Genomic DNA, 23,881 nt, shown 5'->3' on the forward strand with positions numbered 1-23,881 from the left:
TGTGCAGAATCGAATTTTGTTTTTGTTGTTGTTGTTGCAAAGGAAGAATTGGATTCGGAAGGTAAAAATAACCTGGGGATAAAAACAAACAAACAAAAATGCTAAAAGTTTACGTTGAGTCAAATTTTAATGTAATTCTTAAATTGGTTGAAAAAAATGGCTGACGTGTTTTTACTGGTCTTAATTTCAAAGAGATCTTAAAGAAGAGAAAGGGACTTACATGTGCAAAAATGTTTGTGACAGCCCTTTTTCTAGTAGCGAAAAACTGGAAACTGAGTGGATGCCCATTAGTTGGGGAATGGCTAAATAAATTATGGTATACAAATGTTATGGAATAACATTTCTATAAGAAACAATCAGCAAGAGGATATGAGCAGAACCAGGAGGTCATTGTACAGGGCAACAAGAAAATTATACAATGATCAATTCTGATGTACATGACTCTCTTCAACAATGAGTTGATTCATATCAGTTCCAATAATCTTGCGATGAAGAGAGCCATCTATATCCAGAGGGAGGACTGTGGGTACTGAGTATGGACCACAACATAGCATTTGCACTCTTTCTGTTGTTGTTTGCTTGAATTTTATTTTCTTCCTCAGTTTTTTCTCTTCCTTAATCTGATTTTTCTTGTGCAACAAGATAACTGTATAAATATGCATACATATATTGGATTTAACATAATTAACATGTATTGGATTACCTACCATTTAGGGGAGGGAGGAGGAAGGAGGGGAAAGAAGAGGAAATTTGGAACAAAAGGTTTTGCAAGGGTCAGTGTTGAAAACTTACCCATGAATATGTTTTGTAAATAAAAAGCTTTAATTTAAAAAATAGGAAAAAAAGAAAATGTCTGAATCACTTTTGTCTAAAGTTGCACCTCGTAAAAAAGGACCATTTTAAAACTCAGAAAAGGAAGTGTAAAAAAATGTTTTCACAACAGGTGTAACTTTCAGAAATACATGAGAAACTTAACATGCTTTACTTAACTACAAAGTTGAGTCAGAAATAAAAACTACTGAGAGTTTTTTGCTTCTGAAATACGAATTATGAAAATGTACTAAAAGTAGGACATCATTAGTCACCTCAAAGATCTTCTTGGACTGATTCTGACATTAACTGGGATTCAATCAGCAGTCACCTGATTTTACTTACCAGGAGAATCAGGGTAGAGTCTTCATGGAAAGATGAGCTTAACAGAAAGTTTTAAATAATCAGAAATCAAATAGTATGTTGTTTTATGGTACTTCGAAAGCTCCTCACACTCCTGTGGAGGTCAGTACTATACCATTAGAAATATCCTTAATTTACAGATAAGGAAACTGATGCTAAGGGGGGGGGGTGACCTACCCCACAGTCAACACTAGCCTTTAATGATGGCATGGTACCAATGGAAATAATGCTGGATTTCTGCCCAAGTGTTCTGATACCAAGTCCTCTATCTCACACATACAACCCATGTTCTAGAACAAGTTCAGAGTGGTCTGCTTCTAACCTATTTTGTCCTGAGTTCTGACTTAGGGCCAAAGACTGGGTATATACTGGGTGCTGATGTTGTAGTTGTTAATCACCTTGGGAATAAAAAGAAAATAACATGGGAGATTACCTTTACCAGCATATGAACCAGAGCTCCTTGAAGAAACCTGAGGTTCAATGAGGAGTCCATGCCAGAAAAAGGATCATTGCTTTTGCCTGCATAAATCACAGCACCTCAAATGCCAGCTGTACAGTTTTAGATTTTCATTTGGTATTACAGAATTGTAGAAGATGTGGGCAATCATTTGTAGTGTAGTTAACCTTAATTGCTCCTTGTATAATAAGATGAAAGTTTAAAAAACAGTTGTCCAATGTTTAGCCTATAGAAGAATTCCCAGTAAGTGGTAGTAGTAACTTTCACTTCAAGCAGTTCTTAATCATTCTTATTCTGTCTAGCCACTTTGTTGGAAGGAAAGCAAGTAAAGGTCAAGCAGTATTTAATATTAGCATAGTCCATGCAGGATATTAATTTCACTGTAATTGCTTCCATCTTCTTAATCATCCATGTTCATAGCCTTTTCTCTTATTAACAGTTCCCATTAATTGAACCTCAGTGAGCCTGGTGTAGAGTGTTCAGAGAGCACTGGCAACTTTGGTATGAAAGCCACTAAGCCCTTTTCAGGGCTCCTTATCTACTTCTGGCGTCCCTCTTCAGCCAACTCTCAACTGTGGCTCCAAGAAGCTGTAACATGCAGGGCAGCCACAGCCCAGTAAAGTTGGCAGATGAGCTAAACCAGATTGAAGGTAACTATCACTGAATTAGAAAGATATGAAGCCTTCCAATGGGATGGATGGATGAAAATTTGTAATGGCTGTAAGGTGACATTCAACAGACTCTGTGGAGCACTTAAGGCATGGTCAGACTGTGCAAGATCATTCGCTGCATCCTGACTTTTTTTTTTTTTATCTTAATTGCTAATTCACGAGCATCATTGTCTTGTCTTGATATCTTTGACATTCACCTTTCAGTCCATTCACAACTAGTCCCAAGATGACACTAATCCTAATGGTATCTTTTGGGAAGGAAGGGAAGCCCAGGTTTGAATTCAAATCCAGATTATTTTTATGTTATCAGCATTCAGCACTAAACCTCTCAGCCTCTTTGCCTTCTTTGTAATAATATATATAGCTTAAATCTAAAATACAATATAATTAAAAGGGGGGGGGGAGTGGCTCTTAACCTTATTACAAATGTACTCAAAAGCTAGAAAAACTTGTAGAATTGACTTCTTCCAAACAATTTCCTTATTTGTAAGTTAGAAATATAAGGGAGATTCCAGCAAGTCAGGAATGATAAACTTTCACTAATTTAAGGAATGAATGAAGATTAAAGGGAGAAAGCAATTCCTCCCTTAAGAGCTTTCTTATCTAAGACAAGGGGTGAAATGGTTTTTGAGATAGCATGTTGTATGACATCAGCAAAAGTATCATGCCATATAGGCAGGTACTTTTGTGCTGCTAACTTGAATTATTGTCAGAATTAAAGCCCTTAGTGTTAAAAATTTTGGATACTTTTCTTTGCTTCAGTTATTCAGTCAAAAAAATTAAGCATGGTTGTGTGTCAGTTGTAGGGATTAGGAAAAGCTCCATGTTGGAAGATTAAGATGTAATCTATGGAACAGGTATGGATAAGGGAATATGTTTTAGAGTTATGTTTTTGGCAAAACTACAATATGGTAGTGTCTTGGACTAGGCTAGAGACCAGTATGTTAATTTTGGCTGGTAAGTCCCTTAAAGTTTTCCTATCTATAAAATAGGAATAATGATATTCCAAAGAGAGGTACAGAGATGGCTAACTAATTACTTTGAATAATACTAAGAGATGAAATACTTTAGTGCTTTAAAAAAAAAAATCAGGTATGTTAGGTTGTTTTTGTTGCTTTGTTTTTTAATATGTAGGTATGTATTCTTGTTTAACTGGATTCCCAAGGAGGGAAGTCTGTTCTTTTTTAGGCAAGGGGAATAGTTTACATGTTAGTTGCATGTAGTGTCTTTTTCTCTCACATACATATATATATATATACATACATATACATATACATATATATATATATATATATATATATATATATTGTATAAGAATTGTTTAAATGTTTGATTGATTCACTTAAAAGCTTTACTTTTTGTTCTAATAGGTGCTGTTAGTGAGTAGCAGTCGGTATCCAGATCAATGGATTGTTCCTGGTGGAGGAATGGAGCCTGAGGAAGAGCCAGGTGGAGCTGCAGTAAGAGAGGTCTATGAGGAGGTGAGTCCCAAGGATAGACCTAGGGGTTTAAAATATCTCCCCTCTCCTCCAGGGAATATTTTGTCTGTCCAGAAAAGTAAAGATGAGGTGTACAGGTTCTAGTTTACATTCTAGCCATCAGGTGATGGATAAGTCACACTCATACTCAGTTCCCCTGGGGAAAGGTGTAACAGTTGCCCTTGCCTGTATTACCTTGTTCTTTTGAGAAACAATTTACAAGCTTTTAGAGTGTTTGAGAAATGGAAATTCCCTAAGGCTTCTAGGAATAGCCAGTCTCATTTGACATAATCATAGAATGTGGCTATGAAACAAACTTAACTGAAAGTATAGGAATATAAAGACTATAGAGAGATTTCCTAAAGGAAGAAATCATTGATTTTGTTTTTATTTTTTAAAGCAAACAAGTTATAGCTATATTTAGTCACCATCACCTAATTTAGGTATATTTATTCTTACCTAGCAAAGCCAGGTGAAAGGTGAAATGCAGAGTATCTCAGAATATATTCTAAATGAAAGGATAATTGAGCCTATTTCATTTTATAACAGTATGAATGAAAACAATATCTTTGACATTTCACTCAAAGAACTAGTATTAACTTAGTTAAATAGAAGTACGAAATATTAGTGAAAAACTTCAATATGAAGTTCTGGTATTTTGAAAAGTTAACTTATTATTTATTTGTAGGCTGGTGTCAGAGGAAAATTAGGCAGACTTCTGGGGATATTTGAGGTGAGTTCTAAAAATATCACTGTTCAGCTGCTTAATGTTTTTTAAATTGCTGTTTTCCTAACATACACAAATCATGAGTTTCTTCTTCAGGCCTAGTAGGGAAGAAGCTGCCACATTTCCAGCTTTGAAAAAATTGTTTCCAATTTGCAACCTGATGTTCTTTCTGAAGTACAAAATATAAGCATATCAAGGTTCTAGAGAGAAGTGAACTTATAATCCTTGTAGCTTTTGAAAATTCACATTGGGATCACAGACAACTATTCTGTAGCAAAGACAGACTAAAAACATAGCTAGATGAAGCAGTGATTACATTTGCATGTCTTAAGAAAAAGAAAATTTTGTCACCAAAAATTGTTAAACTCTATCTTGATCTAGGGTGAGCTTTCTAGTGTTTCATCAATGGGTGGCTGGGTTCTTGAAGACGGTGCCAGCAAAGTTATAAGCACTGACAGGTCTTAACCAAACCATAAGGGCTTCAAGGATGCACAAAGCAAATAAACCATGTCTTTTTCTGAAGACTAGCCAATTAAGATAATAACAAGGACTCCAAATTTAATTATAGCTATACCAACTCTAGAAGACCAAGTTGCTTAAAAATAAAAAAAAAAAAAAAAAAAGAAGAAAAATGGAATGGAGATAATGGTCTAGCATACTTATTCCCCCAAATCACATCAGACTGAATTCTGATTAAATTCTATAAGAAACTAAAAGAACTATATAAAAAGTTAGCCAGAAGCCTATAGGCAATAAAGAGACACATAGCTTCTTTGTGTCCTGAAAGCCAAGAGTACAGGATCTTTTTTTTTGGTGGGATGATCAACACAAAACCCAACCTTGTAAATACCCAGATTTTATAGGTGTTTTGGACCCTGGAACTAAATGATGTTTAGACCTGTTGTAGTCCCAATATTTGATGATAGGGAAGGAGAGTGGAAAATTAAGCATTTATTATATGGCACTGAGCTAAATGTATTTACAAATATTTCAAGATGGGGAGAATTGAGAAGCTGATATTTTTGGGGAAAGTGGGCATCAGTTAACTCAATTTGTTAAAAGAACCCTAAAGCCCTGGATCTTAAAGCATGTGTTTGTCTTTGAGATTCACACCTGAATAATTAAAATATTGATAATTTAAAACCAAGTAAGCAGGATCTTCATGGACAGGAACTCTTAGGTAGGAAGCTTCATTAATTTATTGATTTGTGAAACTTTTACTGGACAAAATTAGAAATAAGTGCTGGTTGCCTGAATAAAAATATCCAGCCTATGTTGTTGGGAATGGGTTCATGTCATAATCTTAAGAATCAAAATAGTTACTAAAAGCTGTTAGCATAGTTCTTAGATGTCTCTAGTTAACCCTTGTGCAAAAGCTCTTATACAGATTTAACAGTGTTTGAACTATTCAATTATTTGGCCCAAAGGATCTGCTATTCATGTACCAGGTTTAGTGAATGACCACTTTTCTGTGTAACAGAAAAATCAGTTAGATTTCCAAGACTCCATCACTAGGTCTGAGTTTGGGAGCCTTTCCAGAGGTCTGCTTCGTTAGCTAAAGTGCCTCCCCTTCTTTACCTAATGATTGTGGCCACTACCTTAAAAGTACACGGTAACATTTCAGAACACTGAAAACATTTAACAGTGCTAAGAGAAGAGACTGTTCAACTAAGACGTGAAACTAGCATACTTCTCTCTGAGGACCTTTTCATTTAGTCATGAGGACTTGCTTAAATAGCTGCTCCTTAGATTGTATCATGACATGCTTATACTTGAATGTTGAAATAACTCCATCTTCTGGTAAATGTTGGAAGTTGACTTTGTTCAGGTTAAGCCTTTTAGTGTGTAATATTGGTAAGTACTAGGAATTTTTGTAGATTCTCTCTCACTATTTATTATTTGCTAATTCAGAAAATAGTTCATATCTCTTTTCATAGAAAGTTGCTATTTTAACAAACTCCACATTGTACTGTAATGAAGGGTTTTTTGAACACTTCACATACTGATAGCCCATATGATTTTGTCATTGATTTGCTCTCACTGACACAGATTATAATCAGTTTTGTGGCGAAAGAATTTGTCACTGGAACCTCTGATAGATTTCTTTCATTTGTACTCCTCTGCCATGAACAAGAACCCTGGCAGAACAGAATTTAGAGATTATTGAAAGCAAAGTTAACAGCCACCTAGCCTTGACTACCAAGTGAAAGAATATTTTGAACCCAGTTCAATTAATAGTCAATAAAGACAAAATTTCATCAAAATCTTAATATTTCCATGACTCCTCACTGAGTGGTGGATGGACTCTGGTTGAAGACATTTTTTTGGACGTGGCCAATGCAAAAATTTCTTTCTTCTTCTTTTCCTATATTCCTTTTTCTTTAGGTTAAAAATATTTTGTCTTTTGTGATGTGGATAAGGAAGTTTCACATGCCATTAAAGTTCTTCAGTGTCATAAACCTTTGGAAAAACTGAAGTTGAGCTGCTCACCAACAGAAATTGGTGATTTTTAGTTAACTGGAAAAAAAAAATCATAACCATAGTTTAAATAAATACTCTGATACTTGTCTATGCAGTGACTTAGAAAAAGAAAAAAGAATGACTAAATACTGTTTGCATCAGAGACAAGAAAATTAAATCCAACATTTTTGAAATCTGATTTTCTTACATGATAGATTTTTTTTTTCCTCCTGGGGAGTTTGCAATGAGACAATATTGGCTTCACTCTTGTTTTTTATGCCCTAGTTGCGATCTCTTTTTGATACGTTAGTAGACTTCTAACTTGATAAAGTATGAATTATCTAAAAGTCTCTAAATGGTCTGTAAGGCTTAGGTCCCGTTATAGGAAGATGGTGGCCTTGTCCTTTCCTGTACCACCTCATGTGACTTTGGGCTTCAGTTGCGTGATGATTTATACATTTTTTATTTCTCTCATCAAGATCATTAAAAAGTAAATATATACCTGTTTATTTTTAATTTTGATGACTTAATGTTTTATAATGTTATTATTGTTAAATATTGTATGATAGTTAAAACATGAGCCTGTAGATTAAAATGTCATCTTTTTCATATTCAAGCAGAATCAAGACCGTAAGCATCGCACTTATGTTTATGTTCTTACTGTCACTGAAATATTGGAAGACTGGGAGGATTCTGTTAACATAGGTAAATATTTTTAAAATTCCTCCACTTCTTAATCTCTTAAAATATTTTTTTTTCCCTCCTGAGGCTGGGGTTAAGTGACTTGCCCAGGGTCACACAGCTAGGAAGTGTTATGTGTCAGCCAGATTTGAACTCGGGTTCTCCTGAATTCAGTGCTAGTGCTCTATCTACTGCGCCACCTAGCTGCCCCTTAAAATATTTTTTTAAGGAGCAAATAGAATTGACTTTCATGGTACCCATGAGCTAATTCCAAAATTTAGTTTGATTAAAGTCATGATGGGACTTTTTTTGGGAGGATTAAAGGTAGTGAATGACTGTATCTGAATTGCTGTTAATTTTTTTTTTTTTAGTTATCTCTCATATCTATGTTTTCAGAGTGCATATCATTTAATATTTGGAGCTGCTTTAGTCAAATCATCTATCATATAACTGAAGCATCCATATATTTAAGAAAGAATCTTCGTGTTTTAATAGGCCAGTTGACTTTACATGCTGTGATAGGCTGAAAGTATGAGAATAAAATACATTGTTTAAATGTTATTTTAGCTGGGCTCCTGACTTTAAAAGCCATTAAAATCTATGGATCATGTGCAGTAAAAAAATGTTGCAATTTTAGGTAATTAAGCACTCTGCCAACAGATGTTTTGGGGCCCTATTTTTTGCTTCTACCTGCCAGGTTCTGGCCATCTTCACCTTCACCTTCACCTTCATTCATTTAGGTTCCATATGAAATGACCCAGAGTTTTAAAAAAAAAATTTATTATAAACTCCTTTTACATTATAGTTAACAGCCATAGTTTAAAGGTTATTCCTTTTGATACTTCAAATTCTGAGGAATTGGTTCTGTTGATCATTAGGCAGCATTGAACTTTTTTTTTTCTCAGTAATATTCTATTTTTCCAAATACAAGATAGTTTGCAGCATTCATTTTTGTAAAACTTTGTGTTCCAGATTTTTCTCCACCTCTCCATTATCTTCCCTCTCCCCCAAAAAAACAATTTGATATAGGTTAAACATGCACATTTTTAAAAAATATATTTTTCTATATCTGTCATGTGCAAAAAAAAAAATTTAAGGGTGAAAATGCTAGAGGCATTGAATTCTATTAAATTGATTTGATGGGGACAAACCAGTTAAAATGAGTTTTTTAATAGTTCTAATATATATATATATACACACACAATAATGTGTTTGGGTTTTGTTTGGTTTTTTTTTAGGAAGAAAGAGAGAATGGTTCAAGGTTGAAGATGCCATCAAAGTTCTTCAGTGTCATAAACCCGTGCATGCTGAGTATTTGGAAAAATTGAAGTTGGGCTGCTCACCAACCAATGGAAATTCCATGGTTCCCACCCTTCCAGACAACAATTCTTTGTATGTAACTTCTGCACAGACTTCGGGGTTGCCATCTTCTGTAAGATAAATATCTAGGTGACCATACCCAGTTTCACAGGGAGAAGTCTTCTGTATTTGACATCCACATGTTTAAACTGCCTGAATTGTCATAATGCTGTGTATTCAGGCAGTTTTCATATTTTTCAGATGCTTTGAAATATTTCCCTTTTTCTTTGACAGTGTAAAAATATTTCAGTAAACCAAAGCCATATGGAATTTTTTTTTTAAGATGCCTTAACTGTGTGCCCTCTCCCTTTCCTGAAATACATTTTTATTTTTGTTTTTTTCAGACTGCTCTGCATTCTGGTTTTCACACCAACTTACCTAGTATGGTAGTCTGAAGTTTTTTGTTTTGTTTTGTTTTTGTTTTTAAAGGAAGTCAAGGGGAGAGATGACTGGGTACTTTCCTAAAAGCAATGACCCATTGAAAACAAGCCTTCTATATAGTGGGTTTTTTTTTAGATTTTAGAGCTAATTTCAAAATATTAAAATGTTTATAGTGCCATTTTGTTCAGATAGCCCTCCTGTTTACTTGGAAATTAGAGAGAGAAGATGTGTATTAAACACCATTTCTCTGCTATTAGAGGGTATTGTTTTGTGTACATGTGGTATCTTTTCCCTCCTTAAGATTCAAACAATTTTTTCCAGTGCTGAGTATAGATGACATTTCATTATGAGATACCACTATGATAAGACATACACTCTGGAAATAAATAAAATAGGCTCATGAAAAACAGCATTAAGATTCACCATCAACCTCCTTTTTGTGCAGAATTTCCTAGATAAAGCATGTTAGTATTTTTAATGGGGGGGAAAAAAAACCTTCTTGATACAATTAGTCATTTTCATGATGAACTGCTTTTCATTTGGTTTGTTTCATTAATCCACTGCTAACAAATAGCACACTGGCATCAAGTTCAAATACTTTCTCATTCAGTTTCTGCCATTCCTTTTAGTCCCTGGCCACCTCTTCATTATTTTTCCTGGCAATCAATAACCAACAGAATTTAAAAATATCCAGGTATATGATGGAGAGCTTACCTCGTTAAAGAACCTTTTAAATGTTCTACAAAACCCCTCAAATTTCACTCCCAATAAAAATTTAGGAGTGGGACACTTTTGCATTTCTTCATTTGGAAAAAGATTATGATTGAGAGTTTTTAAGTTCTTTTCACTCTCAAAACTTTTAACATACCTAAAACCAAGGGTCCCATCTAAATGCAAATACCTCTAGCCTAATCTGGTCAGAACTGAGGTTTTAAGTTTAAAGCATTTTGAAGAGATGTGGGGTTAAAAATCATTCTATAAACATTTGTAAATATTCTAAATGGTAAATAGTGAGTGTAAAGTGGAAAGTCCATGTAATTTAAACACTTTGTTGTTCAGTATACAAATCGTTAACCTACTTTTAAAACACAATTGTGTAAAATGCTGCTATAAATTAAAATTGAGTGCTGTTACACTTTTAGGAATTATTGGTGCCACAGTTTGAAATGAGATCTTGTGCCATTCAAACACACCGATCTTAAGTACAAGTTCTAACTCACATGAAAATAGGTTTTGAAAATGTATTACTGCTAACCAAAAGAAATGACGAAAGTAGAAAATGAACATTTGGAGAATTTCCTATTCCAAATTATGTAACTTGATTGAGAAATGTTATTTCTCCTTGTACAGGAAGTTAAACATCTTAAAAAAAAAAAAAAAAAAACCAAAAAACACATTCTGGGCAAACCCTTTCAATCCCATAAATTGACTTAGAAAAATTTCATGGGCTAGATGTTTCTCAGAGTAACTTAGTCATTTGAGAAGTTTCTTTGAATTACAAACAGCCAAAAGAAACTGGATTTTTGTTTTATGGACTCAATGTTTGTACATAAAACTACTCCCACTTAACATTCTATGACACTGGGGATTTTAAAAAAAGCTTGTACATGGTATTCTTAGAGGTAATAATGCATGCTCTTATTTTGTAACTCAAACTATGTATTTGATAAAAATGTAAAAATGTACAGTATTGATGTTAACCAACTCCTAAGAGTTGTTAGCTTATAAATATTTTGTTGTATAATTTTTTTGGTCAGCACATTTGGGCTTTAGTAGTGCCATATTTGGATTCCTTAATGCCATTCAGTGTACAGATCTCTTTAGTCTCTATGCAACTTGCAAATTTTCTTTTAATTAGTTTTGATTCCTAATGCTTCTCTTTGTATAATTTAACAGAACATTTTACAGTTGTCATATTTCAAAGTAAAATGTTATCACCACAGCATTGGTTCTTGTTAAATAGTTCAGACCAGTTTAGCAAAATCACATTCATAAAATCCTGAGGAGAAATAGCTTTCTCTGGGTACAGAAGCAGCTGAAGACACCTTTAGCCCAAACAGAGATGAGCTACATGTAGTGAAGTGGCTGAATGTTCTCTTTCATCCCCATCCTCTAAACTACATTCTATTTTTTAAAACATTGTTCTCATATAGTAGGCCAGTTAGTCATTCATTGGTACATTACCTGTGGTCTTCTTGCATAAAGGTTCACAAGTGATCCTTGTTCCCTGAATTATCTTGGAGTGGGCAGGATGCCTTTTTAGGATTAGAAATAAAGCTAATTTATAGAAAAAGACTATTAGTAATTTTGATTTGTTGACATTAGGAGAAAGCGGTTTTCTGCCCGTTTTGTAAAGGACAATTGAAGTTTCCCAGCTGGGTAAGTGCCATACTTGTTAACACTTAAGAACTTGGAATGCCGGAGACCACTAAGGCAGTAATCTTGGGGCCATATATATGGACCAGGACCAGGATTGGCCTAATGTGGAATTTTTCAAGAAAAGTCTGTTCTGTTGACAACCACCACTTATTATAAAGAAGCAAACTAAGGAAACAAAAGGCTGTAAACATTTTTAATTGTTCTGCATGGTTTTCTTTTGAAGATTGGTGTAAGAATTTTGACTTTTTATATTTGAGATAAAATATCAGAATAAAAATTAAATAAAAGTTGTGTGGCTGAGGTACTTACATTTAGAATTTTATAGTTACAGCCAATTCCTATCTTTTATGCTTATTTTCTTTTGGCTAATCATACACAGCTCTGATAATTCAATTCTAAACATATTTACTGTAAATCAGTGTTTTGTTTTGAAAATAAAAGACTTTGGGCAAAGGGGGAGGTATTCTTTTAAAGTATAGCTGCTATGTAGAAGGGGAGGGGCAACAAAATAAGTAAAAATAGAGTAAATGTATCTTTGCCCTCATGTCGATTAGATATATTTTTAGAGTTGTAGCAACTATCCCAACCCTCTTTTGTGAAAGGAAGCTACTACTTCACTAGCTACTTGTGGGAGTGAAATTACATTGCAGAGGAGCAAAAAGGCCAAAGTATTGAAAGGCTAGCTTTCCCAATAATGGATGGTGTGACTACACTTTAAAGTTTTTGGATTTTTTTTATCCACAAAATGAGCAAGACAAACTAGCAGACTTCCTCATTTCTGGATAAAAGAAAAGAAAGATTGGGGGATTTCAGGACAACCTAACAAGGTTTCCATTCTCATTTCACCTTATTCTTCTGTACTGGAGAAGAAAAGTCTGACTTAATTTAGCTTTGAATTCCTACAAATTGTAGAGAGTTGGAAAATAAAGATCTGGATCTCCTTCAAGAAAACTTACTTGTGGTTGCTTAAAAAAAAATACTAGCTAATGCCAATATCAGCTGATTAGACGGGACAACATCAGTGCATAATGACATTAGTTCCTAATTCAGTTTTCCTGTATTTACAATTCCTAAATATCAACATCCCTAGGAAAATATGGCAGTAGTTAAGGCCCTTCCCCCTCCCCCCAATCAATCTGTGCTTTTAGTGTGTGACAACTTTTTCCTTTCAAAGATCTCCAGAAGATTGAGCCAAATAATGTACTTTATCCTGACACACATACTTAGTGCCTCATAACTTGCTTTTGAATGGTAGATACCTTCTTTACTACAATAAAAGATCTTTTGATTTATAAGTACTCAGTGCTATTTACTGTAACCTAGAGAGAACAGTTGTGTCCTCTCCTTTTATCTAGTGATTTCTCCCTATTCTCATTTTTATTTATGCCTTTAAAAAGCTAGTTTTCTAATATATTCCTGGAAGACTAATTCAGTAGCAAATAGAAGAGGGGCCACGAAATTGTAACTGACATAGCTGAGTAGTATTTTTTTTTTACTAAATATTGCCCATTATTTTTTAATGTAGTTTCCCATATTTGACATCTGTTTTGATTCTTCACTGTTTTCCAGTTTTTGCTTTTATGTTTAAAAACTAAAATTTCAATGTTTCCCCACCCCCCCCCCTCTGCTCTCTCCACCTGGGGAGAAAAAGAAAGTCAAAATTCTCATCAATATAGCCAAATAAAATGAATTCCCAGTTTGACCATTTATGTCTTATTCTGGATCCTGAGTCTGTTACCTGTCAGGAGTGGGTAGAATAGCATAACCTTGGCATTAAAATGGTCACCGCACTGCATTCATTTTACCCTGTGACAGATCATACAAGTTTTCAAAGGTTTAACATTCCTTTTAGTTTCTGGTTCTTTTCCACTAGAAGAGCATGTAGGATCTGTTGCTAGGTCAGAGGGGTATGCCCTAGTAGGCAACTTTTTGGGCAAAATCCATCGTTTGACTAATATGTAGCTCTATTCACGGGGCATTAATTTGCCTGTGCCTACAACCCCACCAATATTCATCCTATTGATAATGATGTGGTTTTTTTTTTTTGTTTGTTTGTTTTTTTTGTCTCTAGTGCCTGGAACATAGTGAATGCTTATCAATAAATGCTTTTGGGGGGTAAAGTGCAATTTGGAACAATTTTTCCATCTGGCTAGACTTAACTGCCTGTTAAATTTTACCATTTATCAATTAGCCTAAATTTGAATTTCATTCTTACATTTGTTTGGAAATGAGATGTGGTTGTCAAGTGAAATTTGCCAAAATTCTCCACCCCATCTCATTTAGAAAACAATTGTATGTAATCTCTTAAATGTAGGAGAATTAAATTAAAAATGTAGGGAATAGGAAGATGACATAATCAGTTCTGTGTTTTAGTAAGACAGACAATTTAACAGCTTAGTGGTGAATGAACTGGACTGAGAGCCAGGGAAACAAACCTATGGCTATGGTAGTTAATTCATGTCCTGTCCTATGGTAATGACAGTGTTAGAATCACAATAAGCCCCCATTCCTTTTTATGAACCAAATACCTTCTTTTCCTATAATTTCTTCTTTGCTTCAAATTTGTTTATAATATGACACTATATACCTATAGTATACTATATACCTATAGTATACTATATACCTATAGTATACTATATACTATATATATAATGACACTAATACCATACTAGTTTCACTTTTGAATGTTAATTGCTCATCTTAAGTCTTAAAAGTTCCACAAAACCAAAAATTGTATCTGAATATGCCATAATTTGAAACAAAAAATAGTTGAACATGGCTGAAGTATGGCTATATTCTTCTGCCAAGAAATCCTTCAACTTGAAATGTTGCTCCCTCGCTAGAACTGACATAGCAAATGATTTAGCTGTACTTTTTTTAGTAGATTTGTTTACATTATTATAGTTGTATATATTCATAGTACTCAATTTCTCATTCACCAATGATTTCCTATCCCAATTTGTTTTGCTTGATTACTTTGATCTTTACCTTCATTGCTTTAATGTCTTAAATTAGGTATGTATTCTCCAGGTCATATATTCTAAGCATTTATTCCCTAATCTATGGGCTCATACTTTGTTTCTTTACTATTTATTTATTGAACCCTACTTTTTAATGTGATTAGATGGAGAAATCTGGGTTGGCTTTAGCCATACACTAAGTTGGGCCCTGTTCTAGCTCTTGGGCTTCTTTGAATATTTTGGTAGACTTAATTATCTCTTGGGGGTGGAGGGTCATCTTTTATACTTTGCTAGTCTCCTCAGGTTTGCTTTTGGCTTCAATGCCTTTGAGAAGAAGTTAAAAGGATATCATACAACACAATGATTCATTTGTAAGCCATATTCTGTGTTTCTCTCAGCAAATGATTCAACTGACCACAAAAAAAGAAAAGAAAAGGTTAGGCCTTTCCAATTGGACTATTCACTACTCATTCCACAGGTGCTATCTCCTATTTGTAATATAAAGTTCCAGTGTTAAGCACAAATTGGCATGTACATAGTGGACACTTCAAGTGATTCATTTATGAATAGTTACTTGATAGATTTCTGTTTTCAGAGATACATTCAAATTACTGCTACTCAAAATACAAATATTCTCTGCAATATTTGCAAATATTCTGCAAAAAATGACATTTTCTGATTCTGATGCATCCAAATTCTGGAAAATTCGATAGTATTATACCCAAAATGACAAAAGTATGGAGAAATGCAACACTTAAATGCATAGTTTATTTGTTTTTTACATTTTGCACAGAAAAGATGGTATTTACAATAACTTAAGCAAATGCATTGGAATACCATGAAAGGGGCCATTGTCATTCCAGCTGTGGAGCTCAATGTATAGAATGAATTAAAAGTGCCTTCCTTCTCTTTCAATAATGGACAAGTCAAGATACAATATCAATGGAATCTCTCTATTCCAAAGATGTACAGAAATTAAAAAAATCAAATTAACACTCTCCACTAAGTAACAACTAAGCATTTAACCTGGATACTTCCATTGAAAAGCTTCAAAAAGAACTCATCTACCTAATTTTTTAAATTTGTGGTGCCTCCATTTATGATCAGATGGTCCAAAACACAACGAATCCTGACATTTTTTCTGTTTTCCTTAGTCCTAAAGAACATTTGAAGAGAAGAGAGGGAATAGGATGGGGAATAGCTTTAAAGCAAAATGTCTATTTTTAGATGTACCATTTCCTGACGTTCATACACCTGTGTTCCTGGTATATAAGAAACTTGCTTCTATGTGTCCAATATTTAAAGTATCAGATCAAAGAACTTAGGGTTATTGACTTACAAAAAATTGCTTCTCAACTAAATGTCAGTGCTTTCATGAGGCACAGGAAATGCCAAATCCCACAGACTGTTTTAGCTCCATTCTCTTCTCAAAGGCAAAAATCATGCAATGTTTTTCTCTCATGTTTAACATAATGATTCTGAAGACCGGTGCTTTTCAATTGGGACTCAAATTTGTGTGCCTTTTGGCAGTCCAGTTCCCTTCTCAGGAATGTCACAGCTCATTTTGAGAACCATGTACCATCTGTGTGTCTCCCCACAACAGTGCCCAAATTCAGAACTCATTTTGACAGACCAAAATATGCAAGGCCCTGTCATCTACTTATTTCAGGAGTATGGCTTGTAGCCCATCTAGATTCATCCAATGCCAAAGGGTGCCCTAGTAGATGGATAAGTACAGTGTGTGTCTATGGCTCATCTTTTGTTGTTTTGATGGCATAGTGCTTCAATTCATATCGTTGAATTCCAAAGTTTAAAGCAGAGCTTTAAACCAAGATGTACAGAAACTTTGCACATTGTGCTAATTTTACTAGCCTTGGGTAATATATTTTTTCATCCTAGATGAGTTTAGAGAGGCTTGATACAGATTCTTTGGACATGGCAACCAACCCAGTGTAAATAAGTTCCGGGAATTGTGTATAACCTGCATTCTAACACGCAAGAATAGTAAAAAGGAGAAATCTTAAAAGTTCTCAAAACCTCAAAACTTTGAAGACCAAAGAAACGTGTGATCAGAAAGCGTGAAGTCCAGGTTAGCTAAGGCTGAGTCAGGATAAGCAAGTCTTTGGTCTTTAGGGGGAGAAATCAAAAGGATCGACAAATTGCCACAAGCTAGGTGATCAACCTCCCTTCTTGTTCTCCAAAGTGACTCTGGCTTGTCTCACTCCACCCCCTAATCTTTCCTTACAATTCGTTACCCCAAGCATTGAGCTAGCATTAATTGTCAGAAAAATTCCAAACATGCTAATAGTTATTGTCCAAAAGGTAATTAGCTTGGCTGTCTGACTCAAGTGCACCTATTCAGTTTCAACCCTTTACAAGAAGGGTCAGAAGAAAAAATAAGAGACTGATATACCTAGTGAGAAAATGCAATAGTAACTTCCCAAAGCAGACCATGGGGAAGGTTATCTATCATGATGTATATATCATTGGCTTAAAATATGCCCTGATCCTGCTGGGGAATATTCTGGTTCTTAACATATCCATCAGGTAGACCAAGGATGAAGCAGAGATAACAGAAGGAATGGGATTACATACATAGCCAACATGGGAGTTTATTTTGGCTAACAATTTTTCATTTCCAAATAAAATGTTAATATGGCAAATGACTATTATATGACACATTTTATAGAAGCTTGATGATTTCCATGAAATGGAAGATAGGATTTGTTCAGAGACAATGGGCACCAGATTTGGAAAGCAATTGTCAAAACTTAAATCTGTGACCTCAACAAGGTGTGTTCTGTATTACATTGCATTTCAAAATCAAGTAATTCCTTTTACCTTTCAAATGCAACCCTTTCCCCTTTGAAAGGTTTAGGCCCTCATCTTCTCACATATAAAGTACACTGCCGACTTCTTGCCATTTCTCTCCATTCTGTTGCCAAAATAAGTACTAGAGTCTAATGTCATCCCTATAATGGTTTACTATATATATATATATATATATATATATATATATATATATATATATATATACTATAATGGTTTGCAGGATTAAACCGAAAAGGCCTTTAAACCCCTTCACAACCTAGTGCCACCCATCCAGTCTTCTCATATCTTAGTACTCTATCACTGAGAAAGTGACACTGACCTCATTGTGAGTTCATGAATCATCTCTGCTCTCCCTATGTCTGAAATATTCACTTATCTCACCTCTCTCCTAGCTCAAATCCCAATACTCTACTGGAATTTTTCAATCCCTCTCGATTCTAGGGTTTTTCCCTTATTAAATTATCATTACGATTGTTTCCTCTGGGGAAAGACATTTGACATTTAATGTTAATTATCTACAACCCAACCTGCCTTATTAAAATTGATCCAAAAAGTTAGAAATGGACAACTGTTTGATATTTCTAACAGTTTAAATAAAACAATACAAAACAAAATATAACCTCCAAAACAATTGTTTAAAATGGAAGTTAATTTACAAAATTGAAAGACCTAAGCTGCAAGAAAAATGCCTAGGTTTCAATTACCACTTCAATATGAATAAATTCTTTAGCATCACTAGGCCTATTTCCTCATCTGTAAATCACAGATAATACCTGTAGTACTTACCTCACAGGATTTTTGTGAATATCACACCCTCAGAGAGATTGGAGAGGAAAAGAACCCATATTCATAAAAATATCATAGTTCTCTTACTTTTAACAAAGAACTAAGGACGATGCTTATCCACTGGGGAATAGTGCCACAAGAAATGAAGAGTTTGAGAGAAATCTATGAAAACCTATAGGAACTGATGCAGAGTAAAGCGAGCACAACAATTCATATAATAGCAAGACTACCATAATGACAGAACACCGACAATTTGTTCCTTTTGAGCATGTATATCAGGTTTTTTAAAAGACATAGGGAGAAAATTTATTATACTTCTAATGTTAGGAAAATTTTCAATATTAAATGAAAGTGTCAGTTGGAGTCAAACTACTAATTATGATGAGAGGTTTTACCTTAATTTCCTTATCAATAAAAGGAAGTGTTTGGACTAAATGACTTATAGCTCTAAACCACGATTCTAGCAAACTCTACAGCAGTACTTTCTCATCAGTAATGACAGAGCTAATACATCTTCCACTTCAGAATCCTAAGTGGCATTGACCACTAAGATGAATCTCTCCAAGTAAACAGATTTAAAAAAAAAAAAAAAATACTCGAGGTGAATTTTTAAGGTCTCCAAGACAGGAATATTCTGAAAGATCTGTAAAATCAGAACAGAGGAAAAAGCAACCAATAAGACATTTGCAATGACCAACCCAAATGCCTTTTCTCACAAAAATGAAAAAGGGGCTAACCACATCTTGGTAGAAGATCCATGAGTTTCACGTTAATTTCAAAGAAGCATTTATCAAGAGCCTATTTTGTGCCAAGCTCTTAATGGGCTGAGTAAGTGGACAAAGAAATACCTTCTACCCTCAAAGTAATACTATTCCATCAAGTAACATTAGGTACACAAGTTAATTCCATATGAATCTTTCCATAAGAAAAGGTAGAGTAGGAAGGGGCATTTTGGCCAAGTTTTGAAGGAAGTTAGGGATCCAGGGAAATGAACAAGGAGAGAAAGGTTCCTATTATAAGGTACACAAATGAGTTACATGTGAGGTTGAAATGTATAGATAGGTTGGGGTCAATTAAAGGGCTTTAAATGACAAGAATTTATATTTCATTCTACAAGCAATAGGGAACTCCTTCTCAAACAAGGTGTCTGCTACATGTTAAATTATATTAAAATCTACATTAGAAGTGAATCAAGGGGTGGTTAGGTGGCGCAGTAGATAGAGCACCAGCCTTTAATTCAGGAGGACCCGAGTTCAAATCTGGTCTCAGACACTTAACACTTCCTAACTGTGTGATCCTGGGCAAGTCACTTAACCCCAGCCTCAAAAAAAAAAAAAAAAAAAAAAAAATCAAAAATCCACTGTTAACATCAAGCAAGAAATAAAACAAAGACAAATACCCAATGTCCTAAACTAAAATCATTAGGTATTTATTTTTATAATAAAACCCTCTAGGTATTTTAACACCCATTACAACCTAAATCTAGTTTTATCTAATTCTACTTTACCTTTTTTCTACTTCATTGTTTCTGACAAACTTTTACCACAGGCTTATAATGAGTGCACTTACCTTTCCCTCTTAGAACTAACTCCTAACTAACGTCAACTCGGAAAATATTTCTTCCAGGGAGGCTTTTCTCCCTGGAGAGAAAACACACTAACAACAAGTGGGAAGTGAGTTCTCTCAATTCATCTTTATTCAATTCATTTACTTAAATAAGATAATTTGTCTGCATATCCACAACAGAATTGAAACTCTTTGAAAGAAAAATTTTTCCTTTGCATAATTCCTACCAATGTCTTCCAACACAACAGGTACTTACTTAAGTTACTGAATTTAATTCTCCAAATGTTTTCTTTCACAAATGATATTGGATTAATTCCATCCAGTTCCAAAATGTTAAAAAGCCTCCTCAGTGGGATTCAGCACCATTCCACTAACTTAATCACCACAAGGAAAAAAGGAATTGAAATACACTTATTTCTCAGATTTCAACTCGCAGCTGAGTTGACCCATAACGATTGCCATGGATAGGCAATGAGCAAAAACCAGAACTGAATAGAAGAGATCTGGCTGGATAACATTTTAGAAACTGATATTTTCAGAGATCATAAATGGCTTACAGTCACAAAAGATGATGTGCCTAAGAAATATGAAACCAAGGCCCATGTGTTTGGAAAAGGAGAGGGGCTAGAATAATATGGAGTAATAATCACACCAAGAAATAAATGTAAAAAGAACCAAAAACTTCCCTGCAACATAATGGATGGGATCTCTCATCAAGATCTGCAGAAAGCCGAAAACAGTAATTGCAAAGGTAAATAGAGCTTGGAAGATACTGCAGTGCAATCTGTCCTAATGGATGGAGGTGGCACTGCAATCAAGATTCAGAAAGTATCATGTTTTTCAAAACATGTCTAACTCACTCCAACCTAATGAGGTCTAATTTTTAGACAGAAGGCTCATATTTGGTGCTGAAGCCAATAGGGTCATACAGGATGGAAATAAAAATGTGGAAGGAAGAATTTGGAGGCTGCATTAGAAATATTTTATTCACTCTGTTGCCCTGGGCTATGTCCTAGAGGAACCAAATAATTAAGAGTACATAAGCTTTGGGACAAAACTCGAGCCAATGAAGCTTATGGACCCCATTCTCAAAATAGCATTTTGTAGACACACAAAATTAGATACATAGGGTTAGAGGAAAATAACTTCTTTCAAAGAGACTGTCACATTGTTCTTTTCCCCACTGTTGGGGAGCAATGCCATGTCTGTCCTTTTTAAGCTATAAAATGAAGACAAAAGTGCACAACACTTTTGGATAAGCAAAAAATAATAATAATAATAAATAAGATTTACCACAGGAGTCCATTAGTTCTGGTACCTTTCTGTGAACAGCAAAGAGGGATCCTCCCAAACAATCTGAGAGGACCTGAAAATCTTAAGTAAACATTTTCTCTAAATTATAAATCAATTTAAAACAAAATCCAAAGCACTGAGGTGACATCTCCATCAATATTAAGTGGAATTAAAAAAAAAAAACCGAATTTCAATACATCAGATTCAAAGTAACTTTGCAATAACTTAACACAAAAGCTCTGTGCCAGATATTGTATGTGTGTATATGCACTTATACGCAACAAACTATAGAATCGTTTGACTAATTTCTCTTGACACTTTGAATAGCTTTTCCTTTAATGGAAATAGAGACAGAGGAGGTAAACTGAATATAATCCAACATATCATTATGGGATACATAAAAACAAGTCCTTGATCATTCTCAATTTTTATTCAACTTACCCCCTTTAACTACTCTAGGTTACTTTATATCACAACATCAGAAATTATATGTCAAAAAAAAAAAATTCCAGTAAAATCTTAACCAGTCTGATTAAAACATTAATAGGCAACTGATATCTTTACAACAAAGTTCAACCCTGAGGAATTTAGCATATGGCAAATGTCTTTCTCAGTCTTGTCTATAAGCATTTCTACCCTCTCGAATGACTGACCCTCTAACAGCATGTCAATACAAATTTAAACTGACAACCATCCTTGCCAAGGGAATAAAGGGTAAGAGGTATGTATTTGAAAAAGCAAGGAAATGACTATACGATCAAGCCAGTTATTGAAATCATGCTAAAACATTTTAAAAAACATACAGAAGACTGTATATGTTGCCTCTAGCAATATAGTTTTAAAAGCTTTTTTCTAAGTTTTTTTTTAAAAAGCCTTTTTAAACTCAATGAAATACTTTAATTTTATTAAGCAAATTTGGACTGCTTACTTGGCATACTTTAAAACCTGTTTATCAAATACAGACAATTGGAAAAGAAGTGTCCCTTCCACAATGAAGTTAATGAATGCCCAAGGGAGTACTTAAGAGGCATCTAACTAGGTGAAACCCTAAAGATTTTTTTCAAAAAATAAAAAGCCTAGCCCTTAAACAGACAATTTCTTCAATGGCTGCTGTTAGAAGAGACTGTTGCAAAAGGGTGAAGAATCCAAGAAATGACTGGTTATATTGCTTTGCCACCTGAAATGGGATTCCATCATGAACACACATCTTTATTCAAAGTGACCATTTCCACCCTTAAAATAATGCCAATCGGGTAAGTAAACAAGACCTATCTATGCATTTTTTAAAATGCTGAAATACCAACCATTTTCAGAACCAGCAACTAATCCAGACAACCTGTTCCTAGAAGTAGAAAAAAAGAATTGGGAAAAGTCTAACATGGAATTATGAGAGCTTTGAAGTCATGTAATTCATTTAAATTTAGAGTAGGAAAATTTTACATTCAAAGAACTAACTCTAGGAGTAAATTCTCATTATTTGTGACGACGTTAGTAACAACCAATTATTGACATGATCCCTACAGGATGAAACATTAACTGACTTATAATGAAAACATGTATTCAATCATATTTTATAGAGTGCTTTAAGCTCTACAAGGTACTATTCCCATAAATATTTGACATGGAGCTCCTCGATCCATCCCTCCCCATTGCCTTCTAGAGAGAGAGAGAGAGAGAGAGAGAGAGAGAGAGAGAGAGAGAGAGAGAGAGAGGAGAGAGGAGAGAGGAGAGAGAGAGAGAGAGAGAGAGAGAGAGTGTGTGTGTGTGTGTGTGTGTGTGTGTGTGTGTGTGTGTGTGTGTGTGTGTGTGTGTGTGTGTTGGGGGTGGGCCTGAATGGCTAAGTTCAACTATTTCCGGGAGAGTCACACATTCAATAGTCCAGGTGAACTGGATCCCAAGTGAGAAACACTTGGCTAACATTTGAGGATCCTTCTTCACAAAGGTTTTGTTCCTTCTCTAAGATAAAAGACATCATTATTGAAACCATGATGAATGCATCAAGTTCCAAGGAAATAAGAGCTAAAAAGGACCCTCATGGCGAGGACGGTCCAAAATTTAGAGGGCAATCCAGGATGAATGCTTTCAAAACCAAACAGGGAGAAATGGAAGCCAAAGGTAAATAAATATACATTAGGTTTCTGAACTATTCAAAAGTAGCATATTTCCTTTCCCCTCCATCTTGAGATAAACATACAAAATCACTTTTAGTGATGTATACATAAGTGACCAAATTTAAACTGACATTTATTTTGAAACTTTGAATTAAACTTGTTCCTAACCACCCAAGGGCTAGCAAAAAGCAGAAAGGCTTAGATGTCATGTCCTTGCTAAAACTTCTCAGGTGAAAATTCCCAGTATATTGCTATACATTGATTTCCCTTTGTTCTAGACTTTGCCCATCAATCTTTTCCATAGCTAGTCCAACTAACAATCCTTCACTCTTTCTTACACAATATTAAAGAACACTGTGGCTCCTTGGAGAACAAAGATACCTGCTGTTTCATTCCTAGTTATTATAGAAAATGCTCTTCTGACAACAATGAAAAAAAATTAATGCCCCACTAAGCTTTCGGGGGGGGGGGGGGGGGGTTATAACTTTACATATTTGATCATTTCTGACACTTAAAAGGTAAAAATTCCTTCATACAGATCTTCTCTACTTCCATTTAAAGTTACTT

At 34.6% G+C, this 23,881-nt stretch overlaps 1 protein-coding gene across 4 annotated transcripts in view; it reads left to right on the forward strand.

Moving 5' to 3' along the window:
• NUDT4 (nudix hydrolase 4) overlaps positions 1-12,053 on the forward strand; it is a 28,871-nt gene extending 16,818 nt beyond the window's left edge. Inside the window, exons 2-6 of one of the 4 annotated variants that reach the window (XM_074271178.1) lie at positions 3,672-3,782; positions 4,468-4,512; positions 7,584-7,671; positions 8,886-9,039; positions 11,713-12,053. In XM_074271178.1, coding sequence (XP_074127279.1) covers positions 3,672-3,782; positions 4,468-4,512; positions 7,584-7,671; positions 8,886-9,039; positions 11,713-11,752 — 438 coding nt within the window. In that variant the 3' untranslated portion in view covers positions 11,753-12,053. Of the gene's footprint in view, positions 1-3,671; positions 3,783-4,467; positions 4,513-7,583; positions 7,672-8,885; positions 10,533-11,712 lie in introns of those variants that run through there. The other 3 variants (XM_074271179.1, XM_074271177.1, XM_074271176.1) reach the window with 3 other exon arrangements.
• The last annotated feature ends 11,828 nt before the right edge of the window (positions 12,054-23,881 follow it).

The sequence above is a fragment of the Sminthopsis crassicaudata genome, chromosome 5 (genome assembly GCF_048593235.1).
Source record: "Sminthopsis crassicaudata isolate SCR6 chromosome 5, ASM4859323v1, whole genome shotgun sequence".
Classification (NCBI taxonomy): Eukaryota; Metazoa; Chordata; class Mammalia; order Dasyuromorphia; family Dasyuridae; genus Sminthopsis; species Sminthopsis crassicaudata.